The 27935-nt window shown below is 44.7% G+C and overlaps 1 protein-coding gene across 1 annotated transcript in view; it reads left to right on the forward strand.

The window, feature by feature from the left end:
* Positions 1 to 1800: 1800 nt before the first annotated feature.
* Positions 1801 to 27935, forward strand: part of LOC108788938 (inactive phospholipase C-like protein 2) — a 136946-nt gene continuing 110811 nt past the window's right edge. The window contains exon 1 of the mRNA XM_018558843.1: positions 1801 to 2140. Coding sequence (XP_018414345.1) covers positions 1910 to 2140 — 231 coding nt within the window. The 5' untranslated portion in view covers positions 1801 to 1909. The remainder of the gene's footprint in view (positions 2141 to 27935) is intronic.

Below are 27935 nucleotides of genomic sequence, written 5' to 3' on the forward strand. Positions count from 1 at the left end.
GTGGTGATGGAAGGGTTAATGGCAGGCAGTCTGTGGTGATGGAAGGGTTAATGGCAGGCATTCCGTGGTGATGGAAGGGTTAATGGCAGGCATTGTGTGATGATGGAGGGGTTAATGGGAGGCATTCCGTAGTAATGGAGGGGTTAATGGCAGGCATTCCGTAGTAATGGAGGGGTTAATGGCAGGCATTCCGTAGTAATGGAGGGGTTAATGGCAGGCATCCCGTAGTAATGGAGGGGTTAATGGCAGGCAGCCTCGCTTTGCGGACCCCGGGTGTAGCAGCTCCGGCGGCACGTGTGAGTGAGGAAGTCCGATCTCTAGGACGGGGGAGGGGAGAGCTTTCCTCGGCCCCCCCAGACACACACACCGGATGGGAACATCAAACTGCAGAGCGGAGCGCCCGGGGCCCGGCTTCCAGCTGACATCCCATAACAAAGCATTGATTCACTGTCCTAGCACAGGGACCGCGCCATCCACCATCGGCTCATACACCGTCCTGCACCCGGGATCCCATAGCGGAATCATTGTACACAATGTAATCGGCTCTACAGTGCCATATGGCACCGGGACCCCCCCGGACAAGCAGCCTGCGGAATGGTCTTCATAGCGGGATTCATTGAAGGACATGTCACACGGCTTACATCCTCAAAACCGTCACTGCAAAGCGGACACCTCCGGACAGCAATATAGACCCTGCACCCCGATCTTCCCCGGTCCTGGAGTCTGCACCCCGATCCTGGACTCTGCACCCCTCATACTCTGCTATATCATTGCCCTGTAGGCACATGTCTGTTTATTCAATTAGCCAGCATCCCTGATCCATACACAATGTATCAGCACCCAGAAGATCCTCTGATCCGGTGAACCTGAACCCCAGAACACTATTCAGTGTGTCCATATCAGGACCTCATCATCATTGGACTTGTTCTGCACGAATATTTCAGAGACTGAAAAGCACAAATCCCACTGACCCTGAACCCCAGGACACCCCGTATTTAATGACCCCGGATCTCTGATTCATCGACTCTGAACCCAAGAAAACCCCTCTGATTTGGTGACCCTAAACATCCCCATATTTAGTGACCCTGCACCCCAAATACCCTGGATCCTAGAACACAGATCCCTCTGATTCCGTGACCCCTGTATCCCGGAACACCTCAATATTCAGTGACCCTGCACCAAAGAACACCCAATATTTAAATACACTGCATCCTAGAACATAGATTCCTCTGATTCAGTGACCCCTGTACCCCAGAACAACACAATATTCAGTGACCCCTTTGCCCAAGAACACCCACTGATTTAGTGACCCTGTATCCAAGAACACCCCCATATTTATTAACCCGGGCCCCCAGAACACCCCCAATATTTAACTACATAAGAACACCAATATTGAGTGGCCCTGAACACCCCAATATTTAGTGACCTCCCCACCCCAATATTCAGTGACCTCCCCACCCAGAACACCCTATGATTTATTGATCCTGGACCCTAGAACACCCCAATATTCGGTGACCCTGTGCCACAGAACACCCCAATATTCAGTGATCCCCAGAACACCCCTACGACCCTATAAAACCCTAAGATTTAGCGACCTGGGACACAAGAAAACCCCAATATTCGGTGACCCTGAACCCCAGAAGACAGGTCCCTGTGATGCAGTAGATGCCGGAGGAGTGCGCTTTCCTTTCCTCTCATTGGATCTGATGAGGAAGCTGTGCGGATCATCTCCGGAATGAATGGTGCAGATCGGGGGTCCTACTGACAGCCGCCCCCCCCTCCCCCCGGACCCCCGTGTGTGATGACAATGTGAAGATCCCGCTGTTTCCTCCTGTGGGCAGTGCCATAGTCGGAGAAGTGTGTGCACGGATCGAGCGTCTCACATTGTGCGGATGATGCCAGGCTGAGGATGGCAGAGGTCCGGGACTCGGCGGCGTGCGCTGCTGCTGCGGCGGCGGTGGTGGGACTTCTAGGGGTGCAGGATGGGGGTAGCCTGACGATCGGGGGGCTCAGCCGGGGAGCGGATGACTTGGTGCTGAACGGAGGATGCTCAGAGGAGAGCCCGCAATCAGGGAGGAGCAGCAGGGACCACTCTGGGGAAAGGGGACAAGGGACTCCAAAAACTACCGGCATTATGAAGGTAAGACCTCGCTTTTCATCTTCTCACCGGGATACTTAAAAATACAAGTACCCTTGCAGTGGGCGTACCCCAGCACTGTAAGGGTTAACCTTTCCAATTTTGTCTGGGGGTATCATGTAAAGGACTGTTATTTACCCGATCCCTGCTTCCCCCGCGGTCAGCGCTTATCTCTTGCCCCTCAGTTAGTCCATATCTTTATGGGTTATGGTGCCTATGTTAGACGTGATGATGTCAGCGGGCCTCTGGCCTCCGAAATGGATAAGGGGGGCGGTCCTGGGGCCAGTGGGGATCAGGTAAAGCTGACCATACACAGGTAGATTTTTGTTCAAACGAAAAATCGGGTCAGAACATTCGATAATCGGAGATTTGAAGTTTTGGAATGAATGGGGTTTCCCAAACGAAAAGCATATTGTTGGATTTTTCCACCCTGCGCTTTAGCTTTTTTTCGCCATCGCTACGGTCAACAACGATTGGCTATTTGATCCCATTAATTAGAACATTTAATAAGTATTTCAAAAATCTTTTTTTTGTCAAATGTGTGCATGGGCCAACGTTACACATCCCCATATAACAGGGGTGGGCAACTCCGGCCCTCCAGCTGTGCTTTAACTACAAATCTCAGCATACCTCTGCCAGTCTTGCAATGCTTCATAGAACTTGTAGTTCCCCAACAGCTGGAGGGCTGCAGTTGTCCACCTCTGCCCTGGACATGAGCAGGTAAGTTGTAGTGCGGGGGTAGCCACACCGCAAGTGGACTTTTTTATTTATTGATTTTTTTAATTGGAGATTTTTGAAACAAATTGTCCCAACGTTTGATTTTTCTAATGGTCACAAAGGACAAGTCGTCTTTCGCTTTTGACCGTATAGACGTTAACATTCGAAGGTTCAGGATGAAAATTTTTTTTTCTTTCTTATTTGAACCGATAAAATTCTAATCATGAATGTGATTTCTGTTCTCCCCCCAAAAATCGTACATATTGTTGTGTGTGTGTGTGTGTGTGTGTGTGTGTGGTAGACACAAAAGAGAACTTCTTTAAGGGCCTGTTCACACCAGGGCTGTGAGATAAACGCATGGTACTGTGCAACACACATACCGTGCCTTAACAGTGCAGGAGCTGTGTTGCTTTATAATTCATTGAATAGCATCCCAAACGCACCTCCCGCCCGTGATGTGATCGACCATGCTGTAACGCGTGGTACCACAATACTGTGCAGGTGCATGCACTGCTTTTTTCAACCACACCGCACCACAAGGTATTGCGGTACCGGCGCGGTTGATCGCTTTGCGTGGCGGAGGTGCATGTGGGGTCCCATATGCATGAATCGCAATACACCTCGTGCACTGTTGACGCACAGCTCTGGTGCGATCAGGCCCTAATACGCCTGAGATTCTGTTCAAGAAGCAGGACATTTTTAGGATTTTGTTGATTTAGCGATTTTCAAAGGAAAGTTTGAGGGCTGGTTCACACCACAAAGTCTGCGTTCCAGAGCGTTCGGCCTCTGGAACGCAAGCCGGCCGGCTCCCTGCGTTCAGGGGCAGGAGGGGGCTTGGCGGTGCATTGAAGTCAATGGCACCGCAGCCATGCCCGCCGGCCCGCAGTGTGATCGTTAGTGACATTAGTGTCCGCGTGCCGGTCCAGTGCGATCTGCAAAAATAGTGATGGCACTATTTTTGCAGATCGCACTGGACCGAAACTCAGGCACTAATGTGCCTGCGTTCCAGGTGCGGGTGATCGGACGGCGGGCATGGCTGCGATGCAACGCTCTGGAATGCAGACTTTGTGGTGGGAACCGGCCCTGGATGAAATTCTTCTGGTGTATGGCCAGCTGTACATACTATCAGACTGTGTGCATCGGGTAGGTGTGGTTGTAGCAGTGTCTGCAGTAAGGGCAGGTTCACACCATATTCCAGATCTGGTCTGGAGATGATGTGGTGTGAATGGGCCTTGAATGTTGTAAGTGCACAGCAGCTGAATGCAACTTCCTCTTGATAGGCGATGGTTCAGTGGGTAAGGATTCAGTGCTAGATGGATCTGCACCACGCAATCCTGTGATAAGCCTAGGCTTGGTGTGAACCCAATTCACCTGTGTTTGCTCAAGCCTGCTCAAAACTGTCACTTCCACCCCCATCCTCCTGGCCCAGTCAGTTGCAGAGAGGGGCATTCCATTGCCACTGCTGCCAATGATTGGACCGGGAGGGGGGGGTGACAGTCAGAGTTTTGAGTGGGCTTAGGCGAACTGGGTTCGCACTAATCCCAGACTGGTGAGTAGTCATAAGAGGAATAGTGGACTACCATTGTTGACCTCCTTCTGAGGAATTAAGTCCCCCAACTGTCTGGCTTCTAAACTTTCCTTTATTGACGTGGATTATGGATCTTAATCAAGAATGTCTTTATCTGCAGGTTCCAGCTCTGTACAGTATTATAAAGCTGTTAATCTAGAGGGGCCGACATACCATTTGTGCAGCTGCACAAGGGCCCTGCAGGACCTAAGGGCCCATTTATACTAGATGTGGGATGGGCAGGTGCTGGGATCTCTCTTGCTATCAGGCAGACCTGGGCACTGCTTATGTCTAGAAAAGGTGGGAGACATTCTTCATGATGACCTCACTGTGTTCCTGGTTTATGTCATGTCCGTATGGTGTCACGCAGCGAGCACCTTCTTAACTTTCTACCTATCGAGCGCTGAGATGTACAGAATGCTTCTCCCATTTTCTTTTGACACATTTTGGACTGGAAACAAAAGCGCTTGTTCACTGTCTGAACAGAATGGCATATTAGGGCTCATGAACACAGGTGCCAATACAGGCGTAAAATAAGTCTGAATTTGTGGCGCCGGGAAGCACCAGCTGTTGTGTTCTTCTGGCTATATAAATGGATGGACTGAAAACGATGTATGGGATAAACGCTGGTACCGCGTTCAGGAACGTATGTCCGTGCACATGTAAATGCTTAAATTTGCATGGGCATAAACTCCTAAATGTGAACATTTTGCATTCAGGAACTTGCGCCCATGCGCATGTAAATGGCCGCATTTGCATACCCTGAGCCCTTATGAACTAATTGCATATGTTCAGACCTAGCCAGTAGTAGAATGGGGGTCTTCCACAAGGGGCCCTTTGGTGACAGTATCGATCATTGCTAGAGGGCCAGCATGGCAGCAAATTAATGAACATTTCCTGAAGGAGGGGCCAGCATTGATTCTCCTATGGCAAGTGTTTTCTTGCGGGCAGCTTGATATTAAGTAAACGCGAGTGTAGGTCAGGCAACGCATAAGAGCGGTATAAGTGGTCAAATTCACATGCTGTTCCTTCTTTAGAATTTTCTATCCCAGGGTTGGGCAATTCATTTTCTCATGGGACCACATGAGAAACTGGGACTGTTGTGGAGGGCCGAAACATTACTGTCCCCACAGTAGGCACACACGGACATATGTAAAGTGTTAAAAAATTAAGATGGGGGCAACTAATGTAAAGGAAACTCTGATGGATGCAACTAATAATTAGTTGTCCCCATCAGAGTGCCCCCTTATATTGATTGCTCCCATCAGTGTGCCTCCTTACATTGGTTGCTCCCATCAGAGTGCTCCCTTAAATTGGTTGCTCCCATCAGAGTGCTCCCTTATATTGGTTGCTCCCATCAGAGTGCTCCTTTATATTGGTTGCTCCCATCAGTGCTCCCTTATATTGGTTGCTCCCATCAGTGCTCCCTTATATTGGTTGCTCCCATCAGAGTGCTCCCTTATATTGGTTGCTCCCGTCAGAGTGCTCCCTTATATTGGTTGCTCCCATCAGATTGCCCTCTACTTTCATAATGTAAGGGGGCACTCTGATAGGGCAACTAATGTAAAGGGGCACTGTGATGGGGACAACTAATTATAAGTTGTCCGCCTTAGCTAGCCCCTTTTATATTACTGTCCCCACATACTTTATTTTCCTACTTTATTGGTAGGTCAGAGGGGGGACCCAGGAGATCATGCAGGCTCAGGGAGAGGATGGAAGCAGAGGATGGAAGAAGATGCTCCATCCTGTAATGCATCACTGGTGACTGCATTGGAGGTGGGAACCTGACGTCATTGGTTGCTAGGGCACTAGAGGTCCTAGCAACCAACGACTGAAGTGGATGCACTGACTAATGACTTGCAGTGGATGCACTGGCTTTGGAGGCCAGCACATCCACGGTCAGCCAGCTATCGCTGGCCTTCTTTTAAAAATGGTAGTTCCTTGGCTTCTGCGTCCCAGAACCTCAACAAACATGCATCAAGTAAAAGTCAGAAAAAAAGAGTCCAATCTTTCTTTACTTAGAATGCATTGAAGCCAAAGCATCAACATAAGTTGAACTCTATAGGTTGAACTCGATGGACTTTTTTTTCAACCTGACTAACATGGCATTTTTAAAAGTAAAGTCAACAATGACAGTCCATGTAGGTTCACTTTAACGCTATTGCACGGCCACAGTGCCTCCAGTAAGCAGATTGTTATACAAGGCAGATACAATTTGTTTAGACACATTTGATATTTTGTCAGGTGGTTTACTGGCAGAGCAAAGGTATTGGTGCTAGAGTTCCCAGTCTATAGGCTGTTCATATGTAGCTTGGTCTGACGAGTTTGTATAGAAGAATCGCAGAAGTTGGACCTATAGCGTTGCACTCTAGGCACGTTGCATTCCCATTCATTCTGAAAGGCACCTTAGGGCACCTTCTGGCATGCGTGCATTGTGCTGTGATGCAGCGCACAGAACCGCAGTAGTGTGTGTTACGGTTGCATAATTTTTTTCACTGTACATGCTACCGCGGTACCTTGATTTGCAGTTCAACACACACCCACCAGAAGGTGCGTTGGTGTGCTATTCAGAAATAATGACAATGCAGGGCACCTAACGTGCAGTGCATTGTGCTGTGCAATAGCATGCACTGAACACACGGATACCGTGCTTTTATTGCAACACTATGGGGTGAATAGGCCCTAAAGGGAATAAGAGCTCTTGGGCATGCTGTAGCTTCTGCAGACTGTCAGTTTCCAAGGTAATGTACAATGTAATTAAAAATGTAATCTTTTTGAATAATTGTCTGCAGTGCCCAGGCGCAGTGTCAAGACCTCCATAATCAATGCAGGCGTCTGCTACAGCCAGGCTGCGGTTGGAGTAGACCATTCCTTCTGCTTGGTAAAAGAAAAGTATACAGTATGTTCAGTCATTTACAAGGAAAAAAACAAAACAAGATTTTTGCTTGCACATGACTGTACACAGCCTCACTGGGAAAGTTAAAGGAAAACTGAAGGCAAAAGTTTTAGTTTTTTTTAAGTTTTGAGATAGAGTGAGGGCCCTTTCACACCATCCAGTTCCGTGACATGAACTCACTGGATTGTATAATCAAAGCCTCTCCGCATTCTGGGGCGGGAGGGGAGTGGTGGTGCCATTCATTTCCATGGTACCGCAGACACGCCTCCGTATGCTGTGCGATCGCCCACATCGGTACAGCAATGACCTGCAAAAAATTGTGCATGCACTGGAACCGCACTGGAACACCCCCTCCAGCCCCAGAATGTGTGGAGGCTTTGATTATATGATCCAATGCGTTCATGTCACAGAACTGTGATATGAACGCACTGGACGGTGTGAACGAGCCCTTAGGGAAGGTCATAACCCCATCATTTTTTATGTTTTTTTCCATTCTGTGTTCCATTGGAGAGATTTCACTTCATGTCTGATAGCCTTAACAGGAATGAAGAGGAAAACCCTCCAAACTGAAGGGGATTCCCTTTTGTTGAGCAGTGTCACAAGAACTAATATCGTCCATTGGAAGATGTCCCAGCTTTTCCTGATCTGCGTACAACTCATTATTTGGGATTTTTTTTCACTCTCAGTGATAACGGTCCCCAGGAGATGGAGAGGGTGAATCCCCCTAATGGGGGCACAAACAGAAAAAAAGAAATCTGACAGATACTCAACTCTATAAAAAAAAAAAAAAAGATGTGGCTTAAGTTGCTCTTAAAGTGAGTGCTGACTGTCACTTTAATCGAGCTGCTAGCAGTTGACTTGACAGTCGGCGCTCCTATTACTAACTGAAGTCTGCTCTAAAGCAAGGGTAGGCAACCTCGGCAGTGGAGCGCTGAGGCTGCCCACCCCTACTTTAAATGCTTCAGCAAAGTTGCTTGGAAAAGCTGAAAGCTTTGCAAATACTTATAAAATCTTGCTGTTCGTGTTCTTTTACATACTAAAGCATGTAGGGTCCTGACTAGGGATGACTGAACCTAAGATCCTCCTAACACAGAAGGAAGCTCCCAGTCAGCTGCTGGTGTGGAATTCCCCACTTGCAGCTTGACCTAAGCAAAGGGACAAGTGACGTCATTGACCTTAATGGCTACTTGGCTATATTTGGTAAATGATATTTACCTAATATGACTATGTGGCCATGTAAGGTAATTGACGCCACCAGAATTATCCCACACCTTTGTTTACATAAGGCTGTGGGCAGGGAATGCCCGGCCAGCAGGTAGTTGGGTGGAAGTGCCCATGGCACTTCCTTGCTTGAAGGAGCTCAAGTTGTGATCACATTCAGTCCGAAGCTGACCTCATCCCTAGTCCTGAGCAAAATCGATAGTTTTAGTGCAGGTATCATACTGTCATTGTTATCCACATCCAACCCGTCAATGAGTTAAAAAAAAGAGCCCTTTTAATCTGCGTCAACACTAAATTAGCCTATTTTCCTGTCAGAGTCAACCCACGCTTTTACACCAATCCATCAATTCCTGATCTTCACTTTGTATGTCATATTTCTCACCACGTCCTTTGTCTCCTTTTATAAACTCTAAAGCAAAACAAACGACAAACGCACTCAACAATTTGTTACCAGTTATACAGTAAGGTGCACACGAAATGGGCTTTGAACAGTAGAACAGTAGAAAGGCATCATGGCACACTCACAAACCAGCATGTAAAACAACTTGTCTCACCACTAATATAAACTCTCACGCGTATTCCTATTTGTCTCATTGGAGCTCGCGGCCTTCCCCACTCTGTATGGAAAAATGCGCCCTCTCCCAATTTATCAATGAAGATTTTTTTTTTGTCTGAAAGGTAGCCCAGGCCCCTTCCATGTCATATATTAAAGACCCCGCCATGTACGGGTTTATTTGTGTCTGGCTTTTTAGCTAGCTGTGTTTACTTTATAGAGAATACCAAGGAAGTAAAAGAAAGCATTGTTAGATCATGGAAGGATGGTCATAACGAATATAGTAATCAAGAGCAGAGTTTCCTAAACCTTTTTTCAGTCACGACACCCTTTAAAAGTATGCAAAACCACGAGGCACCCCAGTCTAAAATTTAACAAACATAAATGTAAAAAATGATGGGCGGTTCCCTCAAAGGTCTATACCTGATCCCTATCCCTCCAATGCAAAAAAAAAAAAGACACCCCCCTCCCCCATCAGAGATCAGAGGGACTGGGGCAGCACATCTACACAGCAATGGCGTGGATGTGTGAGCAGTATTTTAGCATACATTGCAAACTGTAATGTATATGGATTTAAAAAAATAATTAAAGGTAAACTAAAGTTGTCCATACATTATATTTTTTTTGTTCAGCTTGCAAATATAACAGATTCCTCCAGCCACGCTAAACAGCATGAATGGATGAATCTCCCGCTGTGTCCTTTGTATTCTGACAGCGACGGGCGTGCCGCTGTCAGAATACTCACAGTGACTGCAGCTAATAAGAGTACCATCACTGTTCGTCCAACGATTTTCCATCCAGCTCCTTCAATATCTGTGATCAAAGCATGCTCTACGGAAGGATGCCAGCAGGGCACCCTCTGTGTGACTTTCGGAGCTGGCAGCCGCTATCCGTATACAAAAGGAACAGCGGGGATTCCACGATCAACGTACTCCTAGTGTTGATAAAGGAAACAGCTCTATCTTTTTCGTTCAGCCCGCAGGTTGAACGAGAAAAATAGAGCAAGGGAATAGCCAGCTTGAGTAGCAAGAAGGAGAGTCTGCATATGCAATGAGCAAATATGGCTGCCCCTATGTGAGAGGCTAGGTCGATGTTTAGTTTGGCCATGTATTATTACAAATAAACATGATCACAAGGTGCAGTCAAAAGGTGGTGTTCATGTGGAGCCAGGAAATCAGGGACTCAGCCTAAACTTAAGTTCCACCCTTGACACTGACCACACCCCCCCCCAACCGCAGCTATTTTATGAGGCCACTGGTTGGACAGAGCTCGGAGCTGCCGGTATTATTATTATTATATAGGATTTATATAGTGCCAACAGTTTGCGCAGCGCTTTACAATATAACGAAGACATTACAATCACAATACAATTCAAGACAAGATGGTAAGAAGGGCCCTGCTCCTGAGGGCTTACAATCTAAAAGGGAGGGGAAAGTGATACATGAGGAGGTAGGTATGGTGAAATATAATACAAAGATGGCTTTGAATTGTTCCTATAGGTTACTACACTCTGCCCATCATTATGACGGTTAACAAGATGTCTTCTTCCCCGGACGAACGACCAGTGATTTTGATAAAGCGTCCGTTAACTAAATCAGACCAGTGTTGAAAGAGGTTACGTTTCCCAACGCTGTTATGGATGCGCTGCCGTCGGACAAGATGGAAGAAAGGACAAGCTGTACTTCATACTCATCACCAATGCAAGACCTGTACTTGGAGGCAGGGTTGGTTAATTATTCATTGCAGAGCAGGATCTGAGAGCAGGATACAGAGGAGAGCGATCGACCTCCAGAGATGACAATCTGTTACACAACAGGGTTTTCCTGGCCCAAAATAAAATAGCTTCTTCAGGAGCCGGATTTAATTTGTATGGTGATAGAGACATCAGTCAATGCTATTAAAGGCATTTATTGCTAATTGGAAAGCCTTGCTAGAGAGCTGTCTGCAGAGTGGGGAAGCATGTATCTATCCATCTGTCTGCCTGCCTGCCTACTTGCTGTATCTCTCTTTCTATCTGTCTGTCTGTCGGCCTATCTGTCTACCGTATATAGCTACGTCATCCTTCAATTTGCTGAGCTTTGCAATGTGCCTGTGTTGCAGCTTTAGTCTGTTTCTACTGTCCCTGTACCTACCACAGTGTGACCTTGCAGAAATGACTTGATCTGGCCTCGCCACTTTATTGTTTTGACGTGCTCAGCAATTACAGAGAACGTGTCGTATATCTGCCCTGGATTTGTGTGCAATTGTAGATGTAGACCCGTTAACGTGAATATATTAGTGTGTACATGTGTGTAAGGCTAGATATATCATGTAAGCATGATATTGTAATTCTTATATACTTAGAGTGGGGCTGGACAAATCCCTGGAGCCACAAAGCCAATGCTTCTGAAAAATTAAAGCTGGCGCCTAACTTTTAAAGGTTTTCTCGAGTTGTCAATGGAGCTTGCTTCTAAAAAAAAATCCTGCTGGCTCCGTCATTGGACAGACTGGCTCCTGAATTCCACAATGATTTTTCCACCCCTAAACCCTGAGGCTCATGTTGAACCAATTCGCTGCCAGCGCCGTATGTTAGTTTTGTAAAGTCGACGATCGGCTTTACACTTTAAGAGATTTGGCAGAAGTAGCTGCTGCCTGACGGCTTCAGGGACTGGTGAAGCATGACCCCCCCCGACCTCCTCTGCCTTGCTTCCCAGGCTCTCCTGTGGGCTCCGGATTGGCATCACGGGAGTGGAGGGGAGAGAAGTCGGTGAACATCCATTCGCTGATCTCCTCCCGCTTATTGGGGCAAATAATTACACTGATTGCATGACTTCTAGTTCCTCAGCTGTCATTCACTGGCTAGAGAAGTTGGGGAAGAAGCTATTCCAGTGCAATCTGCGCTTGAATAGCTTCTCTGCAGTGGAAAGGTGACACTAGGAGTCTAATAGACCCCTAATGTCACCTTAAAGAGGAACGTTACCCATATCTTCAAAATACCAACAAAGATACCTTTAGAAATGTTTAGTAATGGCAATCTACAAACAGATACTTCTAGATCTCTCCAAGGGCAGGTTACTAGATCTCTCTACGTCCTGCTACTCTGGCACATGTGACTAGGACATATGACCATAAACATTATCTCAGGAGAGGAAAATGCTTTTCCCTGAGATCTCATGAGTACAGATGAGATTTGCCAACAATGCTCTGCTGATTTAACCTTCCCAGGATGCAACGCTTGGGCACAACTACATAATTTGTGCCAAAGTAGACCAAGAAGTGGGGAAAAAAGAAATTGTAAGTAAAATAAAAATGTTTGTTTAGGTAATGAATGTAAGATGATTTCATATCGGCATGCAGAGCTGCATGCTGAGGTGATTTTTAGTCAAAGGGGGTAAAGGTCCACTTTCAAGAGTAAATCTGTCACTACCTAATATGCTATCACATAGGGGGATTTAAGTGCTACACATGTTGGGTATTGCTGGGTTTGCCAGAATGAGAGTAATAATTCTAGGGCTTATTTTCACAGTTAACGCTGAAATGATGACCTGTATGGGCATTTAAAGTTTCACCTATGCATAGTTTGGGGTACCGTATGTTGTCGCTGTTTCATGGACGCATGTCGTTTTTAAGCTTGCCAAGTTGGGTATCTGTTTATTTAGCATAACATCATATTTTATATTTTACAAAAATGGGCATTATATTTAGGGCTGTTACTGATTAAAATTTTCGTGTTCGATTAATCGAAATTCTTTTTAATCGATTAATTTTCGATTAATTATAACGCACATACAGATCCAACTACATTGGCCTATACACATACAGTACAGCAATGAAGTAATACAATGAACTAGGATCACACTAATCCAGCACGTTATTAATCTCACGTGCCCCACTCAATATGGCCGCCGCTTGAGTGGGGCAACTCAGAATAATAACGTGCTGGATTAGTGTGATCCTAGTTAATTTTATTACTTCATTGCTGTGCTGTATGTGTATAGGCCAATGCCTTGGCTGGTGCAGAAAGTTTTAAAAAAAATGTAATCGATCAAAAAAATTTTAATCGATCAAAAAGATTAACGATTAATCGAGAAATTAATTGTTAATTTGCACAGCCCTAATTATATTGTATTGCTGGGCACTAAAATGAACTTACATTTTTTATTTACATTTTGGGTTTGATAAAAAGTTGCGCTGATATCTTGCGGTGTAAAAATTTGCAACTGCTGCCATTTTATTCTACAGAGTCTGTGCTTTCAGAAAAACTATAACTCTTGTAAAGTAATTTTCAGACCTAAAATATGGATTATAATGTGTGCAAAAAGCACATTGGCAGCGAAAGGGTTATTCCATTTGCACAGCATTACCACCATTGGAGGGTGCCAAGGAGCATAGTTAGGTTGAAATAAGACACAAAGTTCATCAAGCTCAACCCATAGAGAAACAAAAATTGAAAAATCTCTCCATAAACATAATTTTATATCCACAGTTGATCCAGTTGAAAGCAAAAAAACCCCATAAAGCATGGTTCAATTTGCTCCAACAGACCAAAAAATTCCTTCCTGATCCCCTAAAGCAACAGGATATTCCCAACAATCTCAGGTGTTTTCCTGCCTTAAAACATTTTCATATCTAGTTATATTCGGTGCATTTAAAGGAGAACTATGGGGTCGGGGCTTTTACCCATAGTTCTCCTTAGGGTAACGGGAGGACACAAACTAGCGTCCTCCCGTCACCCTAAGCTCAGTATACCGCGATATCGCGTTCAAGCTTGCATTGAGCAAGCTTGAATCGTGGCTAAATCCGCTCCAAAAAGGGTCTTGCTGTAGCGACACACGACCCGCGACAGCAGGACCCTTTGCCCCATTGAAATGCATTGGAGCGCGATATCGCGCTGTAATTTGCCGTGATATCGCGGGAATTACCACGTGATAAATCGCTCAATGTGAAAGGGGCTTAATTAAGGCCATGCCACAAGAGCACTTTCAGAGCATCAATTTGTAGCAATTACATAATCGCTCTCCTTGGTGTTGCTAGGAAAATGTTGAATTGCTGTCAGTGAACAGTTTGAGTCAAAGAAGTTCCAGCAATTTGTAGCTCGGTCTCTAAAGGTTTGACTTTTTACTGTGTTTGGCGCTCGCTATACATAGACCAGCTTCTTTAGCTGCCTATGTAATCCAATGCAGCCATTGATGAACATGGTTGATTAGCAGTATGTAACTACACCCACAGGCAATGTCTTATGCTCTTCAGCTTCATCCAGTGGCCATGATCTGCTGCATATCTCGTTTGCAGAGCTGATCGCTATGAAAATTGTTTTTTTAATCACCCTCTCCCCCCCAATGTGTTTTTGCTCTGCTGTGTTTCAGCAAACGTGTTTTGGAGATGCATTGGGGTGGCATTTACATTGAATGGAAACTCAACACACCAGTGCATGCAATGTCCTTAAAGTGGAACTCCAGGATTTTGAGAAGTTAGCCCTTGCAGTGGGGATACTGCTCGCACTGCAACAGTTACCTGCTCGTTTTGTCTAGGGGGCCTAAATAAAGAAGAAATACTCACCCAATCCCCTGTCCCACCTGTCTGCTTGACCGTTTCTCGCAGCCTCTTCTCCCCCTGGGCTCTGGTGGTCTAAGGACCCGTGACAGCAACACGCCTAGTGTTTCTTTTTTATATTCACCCATAGACCAAAATGAACGGTTAACACTTGCTTGTTAGCGGTTAATCCCACTGCAAGGGTTAGCTTTTCAAAATTCTGGAGTTCTTCTGTAATATCCCAGAGGGAGTTTGCATTAACCCATATAAAAACTGTCCGTATCAGATCCAGTCTTGTCAGAAATCAACCGATGTACAGATAACCTAATTCGACAAGGAAGTGAATCCTTTCTTGTAATATAGCTTCTAGTGACATCATTTCAGTTCTGTCATATCAGCCGTGAAGTTGATATTTGTTCTCTATGTTCACCGCACTCACTTTTTTTTCCTTTTATATACTAGAAAAGCAAAATCTCTCCACCAAGGACACAGATAATCATTTAAATAAGACAGAGGTCCTTCACCACTGTATTGGAAACTAGAGAAATGTTGTGGCTGGAGTTCTGCTTTACCCTGTACTCAGGCGATTGCATTGTGCACCAGAGCACATGCAATGCAATGTACCAGAACAAACAGATGGGTCACATCTGTGCATTTGGATGCGCTAAAGTGTACATGTGCATTGGGGTGCCATTCAAAACAATTGGCACCACACTTTCTTTCGTTAACGTAAGGAATTCACCTAATGCACTGTAACCCTCCTGCACTACCCCGCTCAGCCTCCTGTGACAGATCAAGAGAGCGGCGGTGTGGGCACGGAGACAGCTGTCAGCTGTCACAGGAGGCCAGGCCGGCGCTGTGGGTGGAAGAGTCATCTGTCAGAGATGATCGAGATCTCCTCCCCGCACCGCTCGCTTAGCCTCCTGTGACAGCTGTCAGCATGGAAAGCAGGTACAAGCACTCAGCTATCAGTGATCGCTGAGTGTTTGTAAATAATTGAGGACATAGTATGTTTACTGTGTCCCCCATTATGAATGAATGGGAAGTGATCTACATCACCTCTTTTTCATTCATGATTGTGGATATAGTAAACATACTCTGTCAAGTTATGAACGAACAGGAACACTCAGTACAGAGGCTTCCTGTTCATTTATAACAGGGGCTGCAGAAAAAGACTCTTTGTCCTCAATCTCTTTTTCTAAAGGGGAATATCGGGGGTCTGTTTAGACCAGTAATATTTCGCCGAAGCTCCCATAAGTAAAGTAAAAAATAAAATATAAAAAAAATTGAAAAGGTTAGAAAAAAAAATGTTTGGTTTCAGCCTGATTTTTTTTTTTACATTTACGGTTTTGACAATGTCATTTTGGTGCACCTCTAGTCACCGGTGATGCGCGGTAAAAAATGTTTTTGACTGTGTGTTATCTCAACACCACAGTCTGAATAGGCCCTATGTGTGTTTTGGCTCTTTAGTCAAAAGTAGGTCTGGAAATCCTCAGTTATGTACATAGACGGGGAGAATCTAAAGCACAGGCCAGTCAGCTTTCTGCTCTCCTCAGTGTAGGGCTGTGAAGACAATAATGTGTCTCTTTTTATCTGTTTGGAATGAGCAACACCAAGTTCCTTATTCAGGCATCTTCACACGTCGGGCCCCGTACTTCTGTAAATGAAGCGGTGGAATTTGTTTTGTTCTCAGTGTGGTGTAAGAAGAACAGGCAATCTTTTAATGACAGTTGTCCTAATCCTCCTGTGACACTGGGGACTTCCCAGCTTTGCATATGGCCAGTAAAGAGCCTTTGTCATAAGCAGACAACATGCACACTAATGGGCTTGACACACTTGGGATCGTGGGTGGGGTCTGCTTCTTCGAAACGCAAATCAGATTCACATGGAGGACACGGTGTATGTCGTGTGTAAGCCAAGCTTAGCATTCTATGCCGACAGCTGCTGATAGCAAGGAATCATTTATCTGCGTCAGTGAAGTCTCTGCGTCTTGGCTTTCTATATATGTGCTCTGTTTTTTTTTTTCCAGAAATACGTTAGATATGTGCTCTGTTTATATTTTGTCTGTAGTAAATGAGTATTGAGGCCCCATTCACACTTCAGTGTGTTTTTCAGTAGTTTTTTTCAAATTTTTTTGAGCATCTGTAAATACTTTTTTGTGCATTCAAGGCTTGACATGTTTTTGTTATTTTTAGTCAATGAAAATCTAGCTACTATGCAAGAAAATGCATGGAAAGCACACTTTTTAATGTGTCTTTTACGTGCGCCCATTGAAGTCTGTTGTGACCAAAACACTTGACTCTGCCCCGAAAGAAGTTCATGTATTGTTTTGGTCTACAGCAGGGGTGGGCAACTCCATTCTTCTGTGAATGTGGCCTAATAAATGACACAAGTAACACATTTGCCAATGTACACATTAAATACTGTATAAATCGCATGTGCAGTCACCATAGAATCAACATATTCAAATCAATGAAAGAATAGCGGCATAGTGGTTAGCACTTCTGCCTTGCAGCACTAGGGGTTCCCAGTTCAAATCCTGGTGAGGACAACACTATCTGCAAGGAGTTTGCATGTTCTCCCTGTACTTGTGCTGGTTTCCTCCAGGTACTCTGATTTCCTCCCACACTCCAAAGACATTCTGGTAGGTTCATTGGCTCCTGTCTAAATGGGTCCTGTATGTATGTGTATGCAGATCATTGCTCCTTCACAGGCCTAATGATGCACAGGGAGATGAGCAAGGAAGGAGGCTGGTTGTCTGCAGCCACAGCCTGGGACTAAACTTGCATTCACACCGGTGTGTTCCGTGATGGAAACGCGGCAAAACACGCATACGTTGGCATTAATTTCTAATGACACCCCAAACAAGTCTGCAAACACTGAATGTGTGTTGCAAAATCTGCTAAATGATTTTTTTTCCCCCTGCGCTTGTTGAGCGTGGAGGACGTGTGGCAAACACAATACACAAACGGGCATAAGCGCGCTTAAATGTGACACGCATTCATGGAATGCGCAGGAGGGAATGCAGAGTAAAGCCAAACCCTAGCCACAGGGAGGGAGTATTTTGATTGGCTGATGGCCACATTTGTAGCTCTGCCCACTGGTGCATGGAGCAGAGCAGGCACACGGGCTGCTGAGGGATGTAGTTCTCTGGATGGTGCCGTCCTGGGCTGCAACATCAATTAATAGCACAATGCTCAAGGTGCATGTGGTTGTAAGGCTCTATGTCAGTTCAAATACTGCAGGTCCCATATCTGGGACCATTAATTAGGACAAGTTTAGGCTCTATTGACATCTGTATGTTGCACATATTTGTTTTATTGTGTATTACTGCAGCATGCATTAATTACTGGGCATTTGAGCTTTGTCCTTCACTTGAAAGTACCGTAGTTCTTAAAGTATTAAAGTAAACTTTTTTTGGATACAGTAACGAAGTATTATAACCCCGTCAGCTTTTTTTGCAATCTGTGTCCAGTTGCGGAGATTTCCCTACACTTCCTGTCCGATAGCCACAACAGGAAGTGAGAAGAAATCCCTGGTGGTCTAAAACTTGTGTCCCCCGTTGGAAGATTTCCCATGTGTTCCGGTTTTGATGAAACCCAAAATTTGGTCACCAGAACCACAATTTCACTTTACAGCCACTGCCATCAATACTCTAACCAGCAGAATTATTCAGAAATGCTGTTACCAATAGTAACCCCTCAATATAGGAATAGCTTCTTTCAATCAGACTGGTTATGGGTTACTGTTTCATATAATTTTTGTTCTTTGCGATGCTTTACTCAATAAATCAGAATGTGTTGCAGCTACAAAGGGCTCATGATGGTAAGTCTTATTCAATAAACATTGGAAAAAGCAACAATTATATGTACATCCTCTCCAGTATAACATGGCACCCCATCATAGATCTATTAGGCACTATTCACACCTGAGCGATTTGAAGCATGACTTGAAGCTTCCCTAGAAGCACTTCAACACTGGACACTAGGGTTTCCATTATATTCAGCGGTGCCCGTTCACATCTGAATGTAGTGTCACTTAGATACTCCTTGCTTGAAAAAGTTAATAAACGTCTTTTAGGGCAGAGTCCCCTGTTTTGGCTCCAAAAAACTCGGAGCACCTAAAAAACACACGTAAAACGCACAACATGCGTCTTTTTGCCTAGTAACTATTTTTTCCATTGGCTATTAATGATAATAAAAACAAATGCTAAAGTCTGAAATGAACACTAGGGATGCACCAATACTATTATCGGTGCCGATGCCAAGTATTTGGGCGAGTACTAGTACTCGCCCAAATGCTCTGATTCCTAGCCGGATACCTGAGCTTTCGGTATCAGGAAGCCGGGCAGCGAGTCATTACTTGCTGCCTGGCTTCTTGATTGGCCGGGCAGCCGGCTCCATGCTCCCTTGTCATTTGTTGAAGAGGGAGCATGGAGCCAGCTCCCCGGCCAATCAGGAAGCCGGGCAGCGTGTAATGGCTCACCGCCTAATCGGGAAGCCAGGTGGCGAGTCTTTACACGCCGCCCGGCTTCCTTAATGGGACTTCTGGTATCGGTATTCGGTACTGGCGAGTACCGAAAAAAATATCGGTACTCGATACCGTAAAACCGGTATTGGTGCATCCCTAATGCACACAAAAAAACACCTTCCATGTTTAGGAGGGGCTTTATTCCTGGTTCGGTCCAAACCTGAGCTTATCTCTAGTTATTATGTTGCTCTTATAATACCAAGTGATCACACAACACCAAACCGCATAGAAAGTCCTTTATAAATAATAAATGGAGCTATAGTAACAATACCCCCATATGGAAAATCTATATAAAACATATTAAAACCACATTGCAACACATGGAAGAACAAACCAAAAAATGCTCATCAATAAATGTGTGAATAGGCTGGAGTCTGTTGGCAACCACACAGATGTTTTTAGGAATCTGAACATGAAAATTCACGCAAATTATTTTTCACACCTCTTTCACATTCCTTCCTGCAGCAAAATCGTCTGAGAAAGTGTCCTACCAGACATGGCCTTCACTTTGTTTATATTGCTGATTTATCTATCTTCACGTCCTCCTCTACAGAGGGAACATTTTTCAGGGTTGAAGAGCTAAAAAAGAGTAATTTCCATGTTGTCAGCAAAGGCCAAGACATATAACCAGGGCCGGATTTCCCACAAGGCCAACCAAGGCCCGACCTCGGAGCAGAAGGGAGTAGGGGGGCAGCAGGAATGTGGAATTCCTATCTCCCGATGCCCGGCAAGTAGTTGTTTTCTACATTTAGCTCTGCTTTGGGCAAGCGGAGCTAAATGTACAGCAGGGGAGCCGCCGCTTGTTTTGTACAAGTGATGTCGGCAACATTGTATGCAGCCTGCAGATCTGCCATTCTCCATGGGGCAGGGGGTAGTTTTGTCGGGTGGGGGGCGCATTGAGGAACCTGGCCTTGGGGCAGCAGAAAGAGTAAATCCGGCCCTGCATATAACATAAATGACCGCCACAGTGTGAAAAATCTGCTTCTAGAAACTGGGCCCCAGTAAAGTTTGATATTGGGTTGTAGAGCCGAGTCACCGCAAGAAAGTGGAGGTGGACTACAGAACTGAGTGATAATACGGCTTCTCTCATTGACTCTTAAGATGGCAATATACTGGTAGACTTCATACGAAAGTTCATACAAATAGTCAGAACATTCGATAAGGTCATCAGAGACTTGACAAATAACATTCTAAATTTTGTTGGACTTTACCATTCGGTTTCGGAAACGCAGGCTGTCTCTATAATAAGGCTGTTGTCTCAGGCAGCATATCCTTGTTGGGGGATGGCTGGCTACCAGGCTCCCAGGTTGCTAAGAGCCGGCCAGGGAGATATGTAATGGCCATACACATCTCTCCTCCCAGCTCTTAGCAACCTGGGACACTCTGGCCGGCGTCCTGCCTAGGCTCTTGGCAACCAGTGATGCCAGTGAGGTGGACGGGACGCCAGCCAGAGCTAAGCGGTGCACCATCAGGACGTCAGCCAGAGAACTGTTAGCATGCACCACTAGCACCCCTTCAACCCCCCCTTCTTTGGAACATGACCACCAGCACCCCTCAACCCCCCCTCCCGCCTTAGGCAGCCATTACGACGGGGACAACCCTGTTGGAATGTGTAGAGTTTCCACAACAAAAGCCACATTCACTGTTAGAATTTTGTTTGTTCAAGAAAAGTTTTACTTCCTGCCTCTTCAATTTTTTTTCATCTCTACAGTCGTATTAGTAACTTGAACAAGTGTTCTGAAATGTTTTTTCAAACAAAATTCTAACTGTGTATACCCAGCTTTGCATGGACTGGCTGTGACCATCTTTTGGGGGAGGTACTTTGAGAGGCAAAGGGGTTGATTTACTAACCTTATAAACACACCACGAATGTGTATACACCTGTGCAGTGTGTTCCCTCCCAGCATGATCTATGGGTGGAATCTAAACACCTTTGTAATGTGTACACACCCAGCAGGTGTGTTGTGCAAAGCCCTGAATGAATTCCAAGGTGATGTTGGGTAAATTAGCTCTATGTTGTGTTGCTTGCGTTGATGAATGCAAGGAATGTAAATGCATGAGCTAACCATTTTTGTCTAAACTGTGAAGCAGCATTATATATGCATCATGTGCATGATTTTTCCATATATGGCATTAGTGGAAATATGCTTTTAGAGACTTTTTGGTTGATAAATACGTTTTGCTGTGTGAAAATCACACACACCTGGTGTGTGTGTGTGTTTAGGTTAGTAAATCACCCCCAAAGAGTTCAGACATGCTTGGGCAGATGTGTTGTAACCTATACTACAAGGCCAGGCGCTGCTCTTGTATTATTCAAACTAGGGATGCGCCGATACTAGTACTAGTACTCATACTCACCTAAATGCTCCCAATATTGGAATTTCCAGTATCAGCAAGCTGGGCGGCGAGTCATTACCTGCCCCCTGGCTTCCTGATTGGCCAGAAAGCCGGTTCCATGCTTCCTACGGTAGTTACCTGGTGACAAGGTAGCATGGAGTCAGCTTCTCGGCCAATCAGGAAGTCAGGAGCTTTGTAATGTCTCGTCGCCCCGCTTCCTGATTGGCCAGAAGGCCGGCTCCATGCTTCCTTGTCACGTGGTGACGAGGGAGCATAGAGGCAACTCCCCGGCTAATTGGGAATCTGGGCGACGAGTCATTACACGCCGCCCAGCTTCCTTAATGGGACTACTGGTATCGATATTTGGTATAGGCGAGTACTGAAAAAAAAATATTGGTACTCGATACCGAAAAACTGGTATCTGTGCATCCCTGATTCAAACTGAAGCCACCATATTGCATTCGAGAACCAGTGATCTTCTGCAGACAAAATTATTTATAAGGTGTGCCGCTTTTTATTGTGCACACACATGCAAAAATGTTCTTTTATTTTAACATGAAAACGCACTGTTTTTAACATCCAAATCAGTAGATATTTTCTGAAAGCAAAATCTTTATTGCTAGCACTTTATTGCTGCCAGATGGCATAGTGCAGGTGACAGATCCTCTTTAACCACGTCAGCTCTATACCTTTTCTACCCCTTTATGGTCCAGAGCAATTTTTGCATTTCCATTATGGACCTGTTTTTTTTTCAGTGATAACTTTATCATTACTTAATATAACAAAGTAATAATTACATTGTTTTTTTTGTGTCCAAAGTTTACTGTTCTTTTGGCAATAATGTCTTGCAAAAATTAGTTTATGTTGTATGTTATTAGTAGAATCTTTTTTTTCTATTTTGACTGTCAAAAAGTTGTTTTACTGTAAATTTTATTCTATAGTTTGTTTAAAAAAAAACAAAAACATTATATTGATGTTTCAGTTACAAAGCATGACTAAGTTATTTGCAAATTAAAAACAGACTTTTTTTCTCAGTTGTGCTCATTTTTTTTTCTTTGCAACAAAAAATAACAAACAAAACTAATGGAAACAAAAAATTAAATATTAATGGAACAAAAAGTTAAAAATGGCTATGGGGAGGAAGAAGTTAATCAGGGCTGATTAGGGTTAAAAAAAGGTTTAATAAAGGGTTAAATAGTAATACATTTTATAATTTTTTTAATGTTTTAAATTGGTTTTAAAGTCCCTTTTTGTTCTTTTCTTTCTTAGATCTACTGCTCGCAAGCAGTAGATCTATGCCCCAACATTTCAAAAACGGCAAAAGTTGCAAATGAAGTAATTTAACTGTGTCTGCGCCGCTCACTCCTGGCTGCAGAACACATCTACCCGAACAACAATGCGGGAGAAGGAGCAGTGACACAGTGTAAGTGAATGCACGTAGAACAAACTCCGTGGGACACAGGACGACATAGGAGTCTGCGCTGGATAAGAGAGTTGCACCAGCATTCACATCAAGAGGCATCACATAAGGTACTGTAAGTGCTTATAGCAGCATTGGGTGAGGGGGAGGAAACAGCCTTTAATGTCACTTGAAAGTTTCTTTAATGTCACCTGCAGATCGAAGTTCACACTTTTAATCTACATATGAGTTAAATCCCAAACAAAATATAAACAATACATGGCTACACTGTATTACTCAGACCTTCTCAGAAATTGCTGAAGGTTGTTAGGATATATCGCCTAGATTTAAAATCTCTAGGTGGTTAGGAAGAACATGGGTGTTTATTAGACGCAGTCGCGGACCTGAGCCCTACCCATCCCCCTGCTCCCAAGCCCTCTTAGAAGCCCGTTAGTTTACACTCTAATGTCCCCCCATAGTTACACACTATTATGTTTATACATTTATATAGCTCTGACATATACCGTAGTGCTGTGCATAGAACGCTGAGCCAGTAACATCTGTTTCTACACAAGAAGAGCTTACACTCTAATGTCTCCCCACAGTCACTTATTATTATAATAATACATTCTGTCAGTTTTTCTAAAACTACAGACTAATGATTTTAGCATAGTGGTGGAGCGCCAGTGCCCAGTTGCAACTGCCACTGATATACAAGCTGTAGAGGGACTACAAATCCCAGCAATACATTTTGTAGCAATGCAGATTGGCACTGGCAATAGAGGACTACAAATCCCAGCAATACATTATATAGCAATGCCAAATAATAGCATCAGCTATAGAGGACTACAAATCTAAGCAAAACATTATACAGCAATGCAGAATGGAACTTGCTACAGATCTCGGCAACACATTATACAGCAATGCAGAATGGCAAAGGTTATAGAGGACTACAAATCCCAGCAATACATTATACAGCAATGCAGAATAATAGAACATGAATTTTCTACATACTCTGTGCTGCCACTCTGCTCCAGGGTGCCGGCCTGATATCTTGGGCGCAGGGTCTCACCAGCGGCACATGCAGAGGGCCTCAGCAGGGGCAGATGTGTGGGTCGGCAGAAGCGCTGTGATATGTGTGGGGCGGCACTGTAAACGGGCGTCGCTGTTGTTCCCCAGAAGACTGCTGAGAGATCCCAGCAAGCATGGGAAGTTATGGCAGCCGAATCTATTTAAAAATGTCAAGTGCTGGACCCCGGGGAAATGTGGTTGGGACCAGATCTCACTGCGGTAGGTCTGCCCCTGATTAGACCCCTAATGTTACCCCTGCACTCTGTTTAACGAATTCAAGCACAAACTGTTTGATGTTTTCTCAGCTAGAGTCACTGAGGTTTGAAAGGTGTGAACCCGGAAGTGCTCCGGGTTCATAAAACAGAGGAGATTAGCAAACAGAGGATCACTGGTGTCCTACGGCTCACCATTGCTACGCATGCCTGACACCCAAGAGGGGGACATGTAAGTTCAGGACACATGGCGGGGGTGGACTACAATCTCAATACAAATGAGTAAACTAAACGTGAGATTGTAGTACATCACACCATCACAGGAGCGAGCTTGGATTGGAGAAGGAAGGACAGTGTCATCACAAATTCAGAGATGATTTGAGAATCTATAGCCGAGTGATACAGTAATAAGCTACATTTTCTAATAGTTAAGGTACTTCAATGTATTTTTAAGGTTTAACTCCTGAGTTTAGTATTACTTTAACCCTGTATCTCCTTACCCGTTGAAAACTAGATTTGAACAATGTCAAAAGGTTAAAGATCTAGAAGCATTGTATGTCCCTGGTCTTGCTACGGGGACAGTTTCTTGCCACTTGGAAATTGAGTGAGAAGCTTGCAAAGACCTGCTATACAGACACATCTAAAAGTTAAGAAATAATTTTTAGGTATACTGTGTGAATAGGAACACATAACAAACATGTAGCGGGGTTTCCTCAAATTTGAGAAAACTGATCAAATTTGACTGCAAAAGTAGAAATACACAATAAAATTCTTTGTTTTAGGTCCCATCTGTCCAGTCACTAAGTCCCAGCATCTGCTTATCTGCCGTCTGTCTCCTTGTATAGGTTTTTTATCATGCTGCCTCCACTTAATAGGAAGCAGAAAAAGAAGAGGCATCTGGTGGATCTCCGCTCTAACACTCCACTCTGCGGTCCTTTTGAAGTACAAACCACTGTGTAAACAGTTTAAAAAATTTGAAACAGTGGTTTGAAGGTGGAAGCTCATTGTTATACCACTGACATTGAAGTAGTCCATGTCTGCTGGGGACGGCTGTCTGTCTTAGCACTGAACTTTCTTCAGGGACCGTTCAGTGAATTGGTAAGCAATTCAATGGAGCTAATGTAGTGGTAGGTGTTTGCCCATTACATAACCTCCCAACTTTTTGAGATGAGAAAGACGGATACCTTCCAGCACAACGTATTTAGCAATGGACACACCCCAACCACAACCCAAGTTATATGGACCATTAGGAATTTATATGCCATGATTGGCAAAGATTACTTAAACTCAGAATTGTTGTTTTCCACAATTACTTTTAATTGAGGACTCATTCACACAGCGTAGAGTGGGGCCGTACAGATGTGGTCAGGCGTGCACGCCCGAATCGGGCCGTACGTCCCGAGGCCGGGTGACACCCCGCCGTTTCGTGCGATGACGTCTTTGCGCATTGCGCAGTCATCTGATGATGGACGCCAGCAGAGAGAGGAGGGGACTTTCACCCGTCGGGATGAGGTATGCCGCCGGGTCCCCTCCTTTCTCCTGACACTGTCATGCTCTCGATCCATGACCGAGTGCCTGACTTTTTAGAGGGGTGATACCAAAATGACTGCCAGTCATTTTGGTTTCACTCCTGCAATGGTGACACCCGGGTGCGAGCCACAACCCCCTTGTGACGCTATTGACGCGGCTGTACGCTTCAATACGCTCACCCAAGCTGCACATCTGTGCGCGTGACCATACTCGGACGCAGACAGGATGGATCCTTTGTGCGTCCGAGCACGGTCACTCGCATACGCACGGATGTGCAGCTCAGGTGAGCGTACGGCCGAGTCCTCCCATAGAGAACAACAGGCTGCTGCATACAATCACACGCAGCACCTGTCCTTCCAGTGAATGGCCTGATACGGCCGTGCACACCCCACGCATCTGTACGGCCCCACTCTACGCTGTGTGAATGAGGCCTTATACTGGCTTTTCAAAATGGCAAACAAGATCAGTAGGAGATAAGATGAAGATTGTATTACAGATTAACAATCCTGGTAGTTAAATAGAATATTTTCATAGATATCTGTACATCAGACCAAAAAGAGGGATAACTCCGGAGGAAAGAGGAATGGAGGGATTTGATTCCAAATGAGGGACAGTGCCACCAAAGTGGAGGGAGACTTATGCTCTGTGTCATCTTGAAGCAGTTTCAGACCTCTGAACTAAGTCAGCATGTTCCAAGGGAAGTGTATCCTCCTCCTCATTATCCCCCTACCCTTTTGAAGGGATTTTATACTTTCCATCGTCCATCCATTCTCATATGTGTTTCAGCTGCGTAGTTGGCTGTTTGACCGGTTGCTCTTTAAGAAGGGACAAAAAAGCAATGATAATCTGGAAATAAGCCACAGCAATCAATCATAGGTGACCTTTCCTCGGTTTAGAGCTATCAAAATGATGAAGCATTATTACTGGTTGGATGTACTATTTATTTTGTTCTTTGCCTTGCATTCACCACTGGAAGGTTAAAGTATCTAATGCAATATAATATTATTTTTTGCCATGTTTCCCTTTGGGGAAATTTACCTTTTCTGTTTGTCTTGGTGACCATTGTCAGTGGGACAATAAAGCAATGGTAAACAGGCGAGGGTACATTTTCCAGTGGGGACACCTGTTCTGGTGATGAGCGAATTTCCCCTCACAAAGAAAAGATTTCATCATGCTTCCTGTTGTGTTTCCACAACACAAAATACAATAAAGTATTGTTAAAGCAGAACTCCAGGGAAGATTATTAACTCTTGCAGTGGGGCTAACCACCCCATTGCAAGGGTTAAGTGCTTGTTTTGTTCTAGGGATGAAAATAAGTTATACTCGCCTGATCCTAGGGAATGGGCCAGCCTAGACAACGCTCCCTGCAACCAAGCAAGTCGACTCAGAGGATCAGGTGAGTATAACTTTTTTTCATTTTTTCCCCCCTAGACCCAAACAAGCACTTAACCCTTGCAATTGGGGGGGGGGGGGTAGCTCCACTGCAAGGGATAATAATAATACTTTTCCCCCAAAGTTCTTCTTTACACTCAAACTTTTTTCCCAATAATAAATCCAGAACATACAAGTAGACATAGCCAAGCAAAGTATGTCTTTACATTCTTGCCTAAGCACTTACTGTTGCCATGTTTTTGAACAGCTGGCAACAACACTTGTTGCTCCACTTCCCTGAACCTTCTTAAGAGACAGCACAGTCTGCAGCAGCTGTGCATCTACTTGCTTGGAGTAAGGAGGGGTGAGCAGAGGGTGGCTCTATATGACCCTGCATGGGGAAGGAGCCTCCCTAAAACAGGATATCAGAGCCAGTGCTCAGGAGACCAGCTCATTCTGCAGGAAACTAAAACTTTTAAACATTAAGAAGCAACATCTATTGTAAGTGATTTCATCAGCATTGGAAATCACTTGTAAAACATTTTTTAAATTGAATATCACTAAAACTTCAGAAGTTCTGCAGTAGCTTGATATGGTATGGTGTTAGAACTACCCAGAGCCAAAAATACTTCATTCCTCCCAGGCTGAATGTTTTGTACGACTTCAGGTGAGCCTCAGGATCAAACTGATCAGATCAGACTTCATAGCCACAAATGATTTGCTGGAGATGGAAAGGTTGAATAAGGGCTTATTTACACCATATACAGTGCATTCCAGCACAATTCGCTGATGGAACGCACTGTATCGTATCCCGGCTGGCTCCCTGTGTTCTGGGGCGGGAGGGGTGTAGTGGTGCATTGAAGACAATGGCACTGCAGCCACG

Source organism: Nanorana parkeri, unplaced genomic scaffold, assembly GCF_000935625.1.
Source record: "Nanorana parkeri isolate BGI_ZX_2015 unplaced genomic scaffold, ASM93562v1 scaffold362, whole genome shotgun sequence".
NCBI classification, from domain to species: Eukaryota; Metazoa; Chordata; class Amphibia; order Anura; family Dicroglossidae; genus Nanorana; species Nanorana parkeri.